The 13,159-nt window shown below is 55.8% G+C and overlaps 1 protein-coding gene across 2 annotated transcripts in view; it reads right to left on the bottom strand.

The window, feature by feature from the left end:
- Positions 1-13,159, bottom strand: part of LOC131591682 (serine/threonine-protein phosphatase 6 regulatory subunit 2-like) — a 71,167-nt gene that overhangs the window by 23,014 nt on the left and 34,994 nt on the right. For both annotated transcript variants that reach the window (XM_058862622.1, XM_058862621.1), the window contains exons 4-9: positions 9,957-10,143; positions 7,566-7,703; positions 6,019-6,084; positions 5,072-5,184; positions 2,277-2,390; positions 842-968 (exon numbers count right to left, since the gene is read on the bottom strand). In XM_058862622.1, the coding sequence (XP_058718605.1) occupies positions 842-968; positions 2,277-2,390; positions 5,072-5,184; positions 6,019-6,084; positions 7,566-7,703; positions 9,957-10,143 (745 nt within the window). The remainder of the gene's footprint in view (positions 1-841; positions 969-2,276; positions 2,391-5,071; positions 5,185-6,018; positions 6,085-7,565; positions 7,704-9,956; positions 10,144-13,159) is intronic.

The raw sequence follows: 13,159 nt of genomic DNA, 5'->3' as shown, positions 1-13,159 counted from the left end.
ACCAGGTGATCTGACTGCCAGATCAGAAGATCAAAATCCAATTATCCACTGCAAGTTCTTTTCTCTCCATCCCTTCCCATCTCCACTCAATCCCCCAGTCCCAAAGATTTCCCTGAACACAACCCTCAGATTCCTGCTGCAGATTCCTGCTGCGGATTCCTGCTGCGGAATCCTGCTGCACATTCCTGCTGCGGATTCCTGCTGCGGATTCCTGCTGCGGAATCCTGCTGCAGAATCCTGCTGCAGATTCCTGCTGCGGATTCCTGCTGTGGAATCCTGCTGCAGATTCCTGCTGCGGATTCCTGCTGTGGAATCCTGCTGCGGATTCCTGCTGCGGATTCCTGCTGCAGAATCCTGCTGCGGATTCCTGCTGCGGATTCCTGCTGCGGATTCCTGCTGTGGATTCCTGCTGCAGATTCCTGCTGCGGAATCCTCCTGCGGATTCCTGCTGCGGATTCCTGCTGCGGAATCCTGCTGCGGATTCCTGCTGCAGATTCCTGCTGCGGAATCCTCCTGCGGATTCCTGCTGCGGATTCCTGCTGCGGATTCCTGCTGCGGATTCCTGCTGCGGATTCCTGCTGCGGAATCCTGCTGCAGATTCCTGCTGCAGACTCCTGCTGCGGAATCCTGCTGCGGATTCCCATTGCAGATTCCTGCAGCGGATTCCCATTGCAGATTCCTGCTGCAGATTCCCGCTGCAGATTCCCGCTGCAGATTCCTGCTGCAGACTCCTGCTGCCTCATGCCTGCACACCTGAGTTACAGAATCTGCGTGCGGGTTTCCCCTCCCGGCCGCGTGTCCAGGCTGGAGCTGTGTGGGCTGCCGGGAATGGTGGCTGTACCTTGGGCGGGCGCAGCAGCAGCTGGTGGAAGTCCTTGAGCCGGGGCTCGATGCCGTGCAAGATGCTGCTGTTGACAGCGTAAGACCTCTCGAATCCCTGAGTGTACGAGTCCATCAGGCCTTCCACTCTGAGGGGACACCGGGATTCACTCGGGGTTCACTCGCAATTCCCTCTTCCCATTCATCACCAGGGTCCCCAAGGTCCCAATCCCAGCTGGGATTCTGGGATTTTATGACATTAAACTATTGCCCAACTCAGTGTTTAATCAGCAATTCCACTAAAACCTTCTAACCTACCACTAATTTTCCTTCCTGGAAACCATTTTCCTTCCTTCCCATTCTTTCCTTCCTGGTTCTCCCAGCTATCCCAGCTATCCTGGTTATCCCAGTGATCCTGGTGATCCCAGCAAACCCAGCTATCCCAGTTATCCCAGTGATCCTGGTTATCCCGGTCACCCCAGCTATCCCGGTGATCCCAGTGATCCCAGCTATCCCGGCTATCCTGGTGATCCTGGTGATCCCAGCTATCCCAGTTACCCCGGCTATCCCAGTTACCCCAGCTATCCCAGTTACCCCAGTTATCCCAGTTACCCCAGCTATCCCAGTTACCCCAGCTATCCCAGTTACCCCAGCTATCCCGGTGATCCCAGTGATCCCAGCTATCCCGGCTATCCTGGTGATCCCAGCTATCCCGGTTACACCGGCTATCCCGGTTACCCTGGTTATCCAAGCTATCCCAGTTACCCCAGTTACCCCAGCTATCCCAGTTAACCCGGCTATCCCAGTTACCCCAGCTATCCCAGTTACCCCAGTTACCCCAGCTATCCCGGTTACCCCAGCTATCCCAGTTACCCCAGTTACCCCAGCTATCCCGGTTACCCCAGTTACCCCAGCTATCCCAGTTAACCCAGCTATCCCAGTTACCCCAGTTATCCCAGTTAACCCAGCTATCCCAGTTACCCGGCTATCCCAGTTACCCCAGCTATCCCAGTTACCCCAGCTATCCCAGTTAACCCAGCTATCCCAGTTACCCCAGCTATCCCAGTTACCCCAGCTATCCCAGTTAACCCAGCTATCCCAGTTACCCCAGTTATCCCAGTTACCCCAGTTACCCCGGCTATCCCAGCTACCCCAGTTACCCCGGCTATCCCAGTTAACCCAGCTATCCCAGTTACCCCAGTTACCCCAGCTATCCCAGTTACCCCAGCTATCCCAGTTACCCCAGTTACCCCAGTTACCCCAGCTATCCCAGTTAGCCCAGCCATCCCGGCTATCCCAGCCATCCCGGTTACCCCAGCTATCCCAGTTACCCCGGCTATCCCAGTTACCCCAGTTACCCCAGCTATCCCAGTTACCCCGGCTATCCCAGTTACCCCAGTTACCCCAGTTACCCCGGCTATCCCAGCCATCCCGGCCATCCTGGCGGTCCCGCTCACCCGGAGCGCCGCGTTTCCAGCAGCGTCAGGAGCACCTGGGTTCCGTTGACGATGCAGGTCTCGCTCTGCTCCCCGTCGAACATGTTGCTGAGGAGCTGCTCCACACACTCCTGCCTGGGGACACAGGGGGGTCACTCACAGGGGGCACCCACGGCCAGGGAAGATCCCGCTCTTCCTGCTGCTCTGTGCTGGGAGCAGGGAATGATGGAGGGAGGAACGGGAGGCTGAGGCCAGCCCTGCTCCCCAGCTCTGGTTCCCCACCACACGTCAGCTCTGTCTCTCCCCAAAAGCCAGCCCTCAGGAATTCCCTTCCCTGGTCCCACATCCAGCCCAACCCGGCATCCCTGAGCTCACAGCCCGATCCCGACTGCTTTCTAACATTGCAAAAAGTCTCCTTGCCATGGGTATAAATAAAATATGAGACAAAAATGTAAAAACAGCTGAATAATTCATGAGGGAGGATTATTTGAATAAGGAGCATCTAAATACCCTCAGTCAGCAGAGCAGGGGACGCAGAGGCAGGAAAAGGAGTCAACTTCTGTAATGAATCAAATTCCCTTTATTGCACCCAACCAGCAGCTCCTGAACCGGGATTTGGGGCTCATTCCCTGATCCCACCTCCTTCATGCTGCTCATTCATTCCTGACTCAGGGATGATAAAAGCTATCCAAAACCCAAAAGGTCGCTGTAATACTGGGAAAATCGGCCAGGAAGGGAATGAGCTTTGTGACCTCCAGCAGAAAGGGAAGAGAAGGAAAAGAATCCCTTTGCCCAAAATGCTCCTTTATTCTGAGCAGGAATTCTGGAGATGGTTCCTGGAAGTGCAGGGTCCCACAGCCCTCTCCAAAACTACCAAGAAAGCCTAAAATTACCAAAAAAGTCTGGAAGTGCCTCATCTTCCATGGCCATCACCCCTCCCAGAGCCCCCATTAAAGGTCCTGGGATTCCCAGGGGGAATGACCGAGCTGCAATCCCATCTCTGACACAAAGGAGAGGCCACAGGCTCCAGTCAGGGCTGGGACCTCCAGTGCCTCCAGCTCCAGAGCCCAACAGCAGCAGCACCTGGAGCGGCTGGAGAGAGCCCAGAGGAGACCCCAGAGCTGCTCCAGGCCTGGAGCCCCTCAGTTCCCAGGGATCCAGCCTGGGAGAGCTGGGAATGTTCCCCTGGAGAGGAGAAGGATCCAGGGAGAGCTTCCAGAACATTCCAGGGCCCCTGAAGGGGCTCCAGGAGAGCTGGGAATGTTCCCCTGGAGAGGAGAAGGATCCAGGGAGAGCTGAGAGCCCCTGCAGGGCCTGAAGGGGCTCCAGGAGAGCTGGGAATGTTCCCCTGGAGAGGAGAAGGATCCAGGGAGAGCTGAGAGCCCCTGCAGGGCCTGAAGGGGCTCCAGGAGAGCTGCAGAGGGACTGGGACAGGGCTGCAGGGCCAGGAGCCAGGGAATGGCTGCCAGTGCCAGAGGACAGGGCTGGATGTTGGGAATTGGGAATTGCTGGCTGGGCTGGAATTGCCAGAGCAGCTGTGGCTGCCCCTGGATCCCTGGCAGTGGCCAAGGGCAGGCTGGAGCCTGGGGCTGGGAGCAGCCTGGGCCAGTGGGAGGTGTGGGGGGCACTGGGGGGTTTGGGGGTCCCTTCTATCCCAAACCATCCCAGGATTCCGTGAAAAGTCAACACTTCCCCAGCACAGGATCCTGTCAGGCCATGGCACAAAGGCTGGATCTACCTCATTCCTGCAGGAGCAGTGAGGGAAATGAAGGATTTACAGAAGTGCAGCAGGTTCTGGCAGGGGCAGAGCTCCAAGGCAAGCCCAGGATGGTCCCAGTGGCTTCCCAGTACTGGGGTGATCCACATGCCATTCCCACCTTCACACTGGAATTATCCCACAGTCATGGAGGAACTGACAGCCATGGATCAGGAGAAAAGATCCCCAGTGCCACCTAAATTCAGAGCTCTGGCTGGACACAAATATCTCAGAGGAATTGGGAGCCCCAGTCCCTTCCATGGCTCCATCCAGCCCTTTCCTGACAAAATGTCACCTCCAGGCCCAACAGAACCTTTTTTAGTTTCAGTCTCCTGAAGAATATCCCAGAGTTTTTCAGTTTGCAGCAGTGATATGAAGCAGAAAACACAGGACATAAATAATTGAATGTTCATTGCAAAGAGCAAAGGAACAACAGCAGGATGGAGCAAAACTGGGAAAATCAACATTTCTGGTACACACTGAACGTTATCTGGGAAATCAGGGAATCCTGGGATGGTTTGGGATAGAAGGGACCCCCGAGCCCCCCCAGTGCCCCCCTGCCATGGCAGGGACACCTCCCACTGGCCCAGGCTGCTCCCAGCCCCAGGCTCCAGCCTGCCCTTGGCCACTGCCAGGGATCCAGGGGCAGCCCCAGCTGCTCTGGCAATTCCAGCCCAGCCAGCAATTCCCAATTCCCAACATCCCAACATCCAGCCCTGGCCTCTGGCAGTGGATGTCATTCCCCTTGTCCTGGCACTCCAGTTCTGGATGAACAATCCCCCTCTGGCTTCCTCTGAGATCACTTCAGACCCTGAAGGTGCTGTGAGGTCCCCACAGAACCCTCCCTTCTCCAGGCTGAAATCCCTTGGGTCTTTGCCTCACCCTGAAGGGGTGCTTCGGGCTCCCTGACCCCCTCTCCTGCCCCTGGACAGAGCCTCAAACCCCAAATCCCTGAAGAGGCCGTTCATTCAGTGCTGCTCCAGCTCCAGAAAAACATCCCTGCTCTGCCTGCTCCCTGCACAGCGATCCAGGAGCCAGCCCCAGTGCCCCCAGTACTCACGATTCCAGTGCTGTGAGAAGCGGATCCGGCTCTGGGACATCCTGGAGCTGAGTGCTCTGGTCTCTGCTCAGCCTGATGATGTCACACAGGGTCTGGGAAGCGTTGGATTGCCTCTGGAAACGGGGACAGGAGCAGTGTCAGCGCCAGGGCCAAGCCTGGCCAGGCTGGGAATGCTCCGGCTGGGGTCAATCCCATTCCTGCTCCCCCTGGAGTTACTCAGTGCTGGACACTGCTGGAGCAGCAGCATCAACAGTTTGCACTCAAAGGAGATTGGCCCAAACACGACCATCAAGAGCAGCTCAGGAGCTCAGGGATGAGGATTCCTCTCTCTCTCCTCAATCCTGCTAACCTGCACATTCCTAACACTAGCATTCCGTCCTTCCTCCCACTGCTCTCTTCCTGCTGGAGAGAACCCTTCACCGTTTAACTCCTGGGGATTAAAAGGTTTTCCAGGGCTGTTTGAGGAATTCATCACTCAAAGCCCCTCTGGAGCTGCTGTACCTCAGCACCTGCTCCAACACAAATCCATGGGGATGCTCCCAGCTCTCCTCTCACAGAGGGAACTTTGCCTGGGATGAGCTGAGGGAATCGGGCTCAGAGAACTGCATTTTCCAGACTTTACAACTGAATTCCCACTCGGGGCTAAAAAGATTTGAAAATGGCATCAAGTGGCTGATTTTAAAGGATCTTCCAGGAACAGCAGGTTCCTCCCTAACCCCACTGTCTGTAGGTTTGAGATCAACCAAGGCAGCAGAACCAAGGAACTGCGAGTAAAAGAAGTCAAAAGCAGATGAAACCACTCCAAAGCCCCAGATCTGGTGCTGAGCAGAGGACAGCACATCCCAAGGCCATCCCCAGCAGCTCCTCCACAGGTCACACGGAAAACAGAAATCTCCAGGGCCCTGCAGGACCCAGCACCCCAAATCCCCAGCCCTGGTGCCACTCACATCCTCATCCTGGCTCGAATGGATCAGCTCCACGAGTCTCTGGATAATCCTGGCTTCATTCAGCCACTGCAGGGAAAAGAGGAGGAGAGAAGATCCTCGTTGGATGTCCAGGAGCTCAGATTGAGAGGAGCTCTGGGAAGCTCTGCAGGAAGGGGATGCCTTTCCTTCCCTCTCCCAATTCCATCCCCGAGGTGGGTACAGAGATGGATTCGGATTTGCATCAGCACGGATGGGGATGGATTAGGATTTGCCTCCTGCCATGGAACTAACACACAGACCCTCTGGAAAACATGGAATGCTCCAGGGTCAAACAGCTCATCTGAGCAGCGGTGGCAGAACCCCCACCACATTCTCCCAGCAGCTCCTGCTCTTCCTGATGCTCACAATTCCTCCTCCTGCCAGATGTTGGAACAGCTGTCACTGTACCTTCACCTTGCTCCACCAGCTCCTGATCTCCATGCAAACCATTCCCTAGCTCCTTTTCCAGCCCAGGAAATCCAGGAATGTCCTCTCCAAATGCTCCCTTCCACTCCTCCAGCCCAGCCCCACCTGCAGGCTCAACCACTCATCTCCACCCATTTCCATTCACATCCCACTCCTGTTCCAGGAAAACTGCTGATGTGTGACATCCCCCAAACTCATCCCAACGATGCCCAAACGCAGCTGCCTGGGAAATGAGCAAACTTCCATTACAAGGAAAAACATTTCCAGGGATGGGTCTGGGACCCCTCTGCTCCTGAGGCAGACCAGAGGACATGGGAATGTTCCCCTGGAGAGGAGAAGGATCCAGGGAGAGCTTCCAGAACATTCCAGAGCCTGAAGGGGCTCCAGGAGAGCTGGGAATGTTCCCCTGGAGAGGAGAAGGATCCAGGGAGAGCTGAGAGCCCCTGCAGGGCCTGAAGGGGCTCCAGGAGAGCTGCAGAGGGACTGGGACAGGGCTGCAGGGCCAGGAGCCAGGGAATGGCTGCCAGTGCCAGAGGACAGGGCTGGATGTTGGGAATTGGGAATTGGGAATTGCTGGCTGGGCTGGAATTGCCAGAGCAGCTGGGGCTGCCCCTGGATCCCTGGCAGTGGCCAAGGGCAGGCTGGAGCCTGGGGCTGGGAGCAGCCTGGGCCAGTGGGAGGTGTCCCTGCCATGGCAGGGGGGCACTGGGGGGGCTCAGGGATCCCTTCTATCCCAAATCATTCCAGGATTCCCTGATTCTATGATTCCTTGAACATGGTAAGGAATTAAGACTAATTACTTCCCAATCAATGTCTGAATTTCTGAACACTGGGAAGAATTCAGATTCCCTTTCTCCAAGCTCTCCAGGTGGACTAAAGAGAAGTTGCTCCATAGAAAAATGAGTGGGAAACCCTTTGGTGCCAGAAGTGAGCCAGGCTGCTGCCCTGGAGCCACAATGGGGCTGAGGGACCCCAGGGAGAGACTCCAGCCCTGGGAATGGGAGCTGTCAGAGGGGTGGATCAGCTCCTGGGATAAAACACCCACAAACCCCATTTGTCCCAAGCCAGGCAGGGACAGGGGCTGGGAGAGGGTTGGCCCTCACATTGAGCACGTCCTGGCGCAGCGCCGTGGGCTCCACGCAGCTGATGAGGCGCAGCAGCAGGTCCATCATGGCAGAGGTGTCGATGTGCTTTAGCACCAGGCTCAGGAACTTGTCCTTTTTCCTCAAAAATGAGATCACCTGTGGAAAGAGGAGCCTGCATCAGCTGCCAATGGGACACGCAACTCCCTCACAGCCCCCTCAGAGTCCCCTCACAAATCCTTCACAACTCCCTCAGAACTCCCTCACAGCTCCCTCATGGCTCCCTCACGGCTCACTCACAAATCCCCCGCAACTCCCTCATGGCTCCTTCATGGCCCACCTCACAACTCCCTTGTAATTCCCTCACAACTCCCTCACGGCTCCCTCACATCTCCGTCACAGCTCCCTCACAGCCCCCTCACAGCTCCCTCACATCTCCTTCGTGGCTCCCTCACAGCTCCCTCACGGCTCCCTCATGGCTCACTCACATCTCCCTCATGGCTCCCTCACAGCTCCCTCACGTCTCCCTCACGGCTCCCTCACGGCTCCCTCACAGCTCCCTCACAGCTCCCTCACATCTCCCTCATGGCTCCCTCACAGCTCCCTCATGGCTCCCTCACATCTTCCTCACAGCTCCCTCACGGCTCCCTCACGGCTCCCTCACATCTCCCTCACAGTTCCCTCAAGGCTCCCTCATGGCTCCCTCATGGCTCCCTCACGGCTCCCTCAGATCTCCCTCACAGTTCCTTCAAGGCTCCCTCACATCTCCCTCATGGCTCCCTCACAGCTCCCTCACAGCTCCCTCACATCTCCCTCACAGTTCCCTCAAGGCTCCCTCATGGCTCCCTCACGGCTCCCTCACGGCTCCCTCACGGCTCCCTCACATCTCCCTCACAGTTCCCTCAAGGCTCCCTCATGGCTCCCTCACGGCTCCCTCACGGCTCCCTCACAACTCCCTCACATCTCCCTCACATCTCCCTCACGGCTCCCTCACAACTCCCTCACATCTCCCTCACAGCTCCCTCATGGCTCCCTCACGGTTCCCTCAAGGCTCCCTCATGGCTCCCTCATGGCTCCCTCACATCTCCCTCACGGCTCCCTCACAACTCCCTCACATCTCCCTCACAGCTCCCTCATGGCTCCCTCACGGTTCCCTCAAGGCTCCCTCATGGCTCCCTCATGGCTCCCTCACGGCTCCCTCAGATCTCCCTCATGGCTCCCTCACTGCTCCCTCACATCTCCCTCACAGCCCCCTCACTGCTCCCTCATGGCTCCCTCACAGCTCCCTCACATCTCCCTCACAGCTCCCTCACATCTCCCTCACGGCTCCCTCACATCTCCCTCATGGCTCCCTCACATCTCCCTCATGGCTCCCTCACATCTCCCTCACATCTCCCTCACAGCTCCCTCACGGCTCCCTCACGGCTCCTTCACGGCTCCCTCATGGCTCCCTCACATCTCCCTCACAGCTCCCTCACAGCTCCCTCACAGCTCCCTCATGGCTCCCTCACGGCTCCCTCACGGCTCCCTCACAGCTCCCTCACAGCTCCCTCACGGCTCCCTCATGGCTCCCTCACGGCTCCCTCACGGCTCCCTCATGGCTCCCTCACGGCTCCCTCACGGCTCCCTCACAGTTCCCTCATGGCTCCCTCACAGCTCCCTCACATCTCCCTCACATCTCCCTCACAGCTCCCTCACAGCTCCCTCACGGCTCCCTCACTGCTCCCTCATGGCTCCCTCATGGCTCCCTCACATCTCCCTCACATCTCCCTCATGGCTCCCTCACTGCTCCCTCATGGCTCCCTCACAAATCCCCCTCAGCTCTCCCACAGCTCCCGGAGCTTCTCTTTTGTGTCTCAACCACCGACCTTGGGTTGGGAACCCTCCAGGGAACACGGGAATGATTCTTATTTCAAGGCAACACCAAATCAGATCTTTTCAGCCAACTTTTCTCCCCTCCCGAAGCCATGGAAATAAGTGAAGCTGGGGAATTTTCCTTTCCTCTCAAGCTCCCTACCAGGCAGCTTTTATAAACCTCAGTATTTACTGGGATGTGAATATTCCTGAATCCCTGTTCAGCTCATGCCTCAGCAGTCCTTCCATAGGGATGAGCCTGAGGCCTTGTTTATGGATTGGGATGACTCTGATGATCCTCAAAACGCCTTGGTATGAAAAGTGAAGCTTGAGCTGTGCCATGGGGATATTCTGGCTGTGACAGACCCCAACCCAAAACTCCGGTAAGGGTCTGTCCACGCCAGCATCTCACTGCACTGAGGAATTCTGAGAACTTCCCAGAGACTCCATTTCACCTCTGAGCTTAAACCCAACTCCAGGAATACCATGAGCTCACAGCAAGGACACAACACCGGCAGAGCTGGGGAATTCCCTGGACGGGACAGATCCCATCCCTACCTGTTCTGTTTTCCGTGCAATGAGGTTCCCGATGGTCTTGCTGAAGAAGCTGGCGAGGAGGGGGTTCAGGGGGGGCTCGTGGTCCAGGAAGTCGTAGAGGATGTTGAGCAGGGTCTCGTCCCCACCCAGTTTGTCGTTGATCTGCGGCACGTCCGAGGTCAGCAGCTCGCAGGCCGTGTTGGGATACCTGCAGTGACACACCCGGAGCGACCACAGGTGAGATGGAAACTCCCTGGAGATCTGCCCTCTGCAAAGCTCTCAGAGTGAAGGAGTTCCAGGCTGGCCAGGGTGGCACAGGGTGCCCAGAGCAGCTGTGGCTGCCCCTGGATCCCTGGCAGTGGCCAAGGGCAGGCTGGAGCCTGGGGCTGGGAGCAGCCTGGGCCAGTGGGAGGTGTCCCTGCCATGGCAGGGGGGCACTGGGGGGGCTCGGGGGTCCCTCCTATCCCACCCACGACTGACTCCCTGTGCTGAGGACACTTCCCACAATGGGTCATTACTGATTTGTGACCAAACCAGGTTTCTACACCAGGATCTTTCCCGGTCTCTGCACTCTTCACAAGCCACTACAACACTTCCAGGCCAGTTGGGAGCTTTGACCCTTTCCCTGCACCATTCCCTTCCCCAGCAGCCTCCCCCTGTTCTTGCAGTTCCAGCCCTGAGGGTTGCAAATGCCCCTCAGGCCCCGCTGCTGCTGCTCCAGCCCTGGTGCTGTCCCAGGAGCTGAGGCTGAGGATGTCGCTGTCACCACCCCAGAGGGACCTTCCAGCCCTTCCATCCCTTCCAGCCCCAAGGGGACACCAGGACTCATTTCTCCTTTTCCTGGCTCATTCCATGCAAAAAGCACCCACAACTCCTGGAGATCTGCGTGTGGACACACATCCCATGGACCCAAGAGAAATGGGAGCTCTCCTCTCCCAGCAGGTTCTGCTCCTGCAGCTCTCACAGCCCCAGGTGTGATCCAATCCTCACCATTCCCGTTCTGGCACCACAGCCCAGCCCTGGAGGATTCCAGGCTGCAGGGAACTCCCCCTCAGACCCCTGGAAGCTGAGCTTCCCTCACCCCTGGAATCAGCAGTTCATTGGCAGATGCAAGATTCACACTCTGCTTTCCTGCTCCAGCCTCCTTTCAGGTGTTTAATTCCACAAGTTCTCCTTGCATGAGGATTGACTGGGCACTTTTCCTCTTTGCAGTTTCTCCTCTGAACTTTATGAACCTCCATCCCACTGTTTCAGTTGGATGATCCCCTCTCCACACATCCTGAGCCCCAGATCCTTCCAAAGCTATCGAGTTTCTCCCTGTCCCACTCCACAAACTTTCATAACCTTTCCTGAAGAGCCAAAAGCGGGATTCCATCTGGATTTACACAGAGTTCATTCTTCCTGCTCAGCCTTTATTTATCCCAAAAGCTCCCCTGGTTTCTAATGAGCACAAACCCTCCTTCCCCTCTCCAGGCTTTGGAGACACTTCTGGGCCTGCTCTGCCTGGGAGTCCCAAGTGCTGCCAAGAAAATGCTCCATGAACATCAGCCCTCGGAGTCCCAGTGGGAATTTCCTTCTTGAAACCTCTGTCCTTGTCCCCCCTTCCCTCATTCTTCTCCTGCTTGATTCAGTCAGGGAATCCTGGGATGGTTTGGGATAGAAGGGACCCCCGAGCCCCCCCAGTGCCCCCCACACCTCCCACTGGCCCAGGCTGCTCCCAGCCCCAGGCTCCAGCCTGCCCTTGGCCACTGCCAGGGATCCAGGGGCAGCCACAGCTGCTCTGGCAATTCCAGCCCAGCCAGCAATTCCCAATTCCCAACATCCCAACATCCAGCCCTGGCCTCTGGCACTGGCAGCCATTCCCTGGCTCCTGGCCCTGCAGCCCTGTCCCAGTCCCTCTGCAGCTCTCCTGGAGCCCCTTCAGGCCCTGCAGGGGCTCTCAGCTCTCCCTGGATCCTTCTCCTCTCCAGGGGAACATTCCCAGCTCTCCTGGAGCCCCTTCAGGCCCTGCAGGGGCTCTCAGCTCTCCCTGGATCCTTCTCCTCTCCAGGGGAACATTCCCAGCTCTCCTGGAGCCCCTTCAGGGGCCCTGGAATGTTCTGGAAGCTCTCCCTGGATCCTCCTCTTCTCCAGGGGAACATTCCCAGCTCTCCCACCCAGGCTGGATCCCTGGGAGCAGCTCCTCTGGACTTGCTCCAGGTCCTTCTCCTGCTGGCCCAGGGCTGGGGCAGCTCTGCAGGTGGGTCCCAAACTCACCTTTCAGAGCAGGATCCCTGCACAGCAGGCACAGGATATTCCAAATTATTACCCCACATATTCCCAGGCATTCACTCACCTGGGAACAGCCACCTCACACCGTTACCAACTCTCACCCAAAACCAGACCTGAACATCTCTGTGCCTTTCCATCAACACCAACCCAGCCCTGATCCATTCCCACCAGGAAAAACCTGCCCAGTTTTATTTATTTATAGTCAGAGCAGCCTTTTATTTTTATATCAACTTCACAAAGGCAAACAAACTCCCCAAATGTCAATATTTTTGAGTATACATTTGGTTAAAAATGCACAAAAACAACTTTGGTGAGAAGGAAATCCCTGTGAGGAGCTCAGGTCTGAGCAGAGGCAGGGCCTGCCCGGAGCTCTTGATCCCTGAAATCAGCAGGATTTGGACATGCAGCGCACTGAAAATATCCCAAATTTTATTCATTTTCCAGCTCACCTTGTTCTGTGGGATTGGAAACCCATTGAGTTCAGAGATTTCTACCTCTTGTGCTTCCCTTTCCTATAAAAACCTACTCAAGGGGCTTCGGATTTTGAGGGAACAGCAGGGTAAGATTTCTTGGAGACATTATTTGGGATAGGATTATTTTTGGACATTATTTGAGACTTGAATATCTGAGACATTACTTGAGCTATGGTTTTTTGGAGACATTATTTGAAATAGGATTTTTTATTTTTTGGACATAATATTTGAGATTTGAATATCTGAGACATTACTTGAGTTATGGTTTTTTTTGCAGACATTATTTGAAATAGGATTTTTTATTTTTTCGACATAATATTTGAGATTTGAATATCTGAGATATTACTTATGTTTTTTTGCAGACATTATTTGGAATAGGGTTTTTTATTTTTTGGACATTATTTGAGATTTGAATATCTGAGACATTTGAATTATGGGTTTTTTTGCAGACATTATTTGAAATGGGACTTTTTATTTTTT

The sequence above is a fragment of the Poecile atricapillus genome, chromosome W (assembly GCF_030490865.1).
Source record: "Poecile atricapillus isolate bPoeAtr1 chromosome W, bPoeAtr1.hap1, whole genome shotgun sequence".
Taxonomy (NCBI): domain Eukaryota; kingdom Metazoa; phylum Chordata; class Aves; order Passeriformes; family Paridae; genus Poecile; species Poecile atricapillus.
The sequence above is the reverse complement of the archived record's forward strand: the minus strand, read 5'-3'. Positions and strand labels throughout refer to the sequence as shown.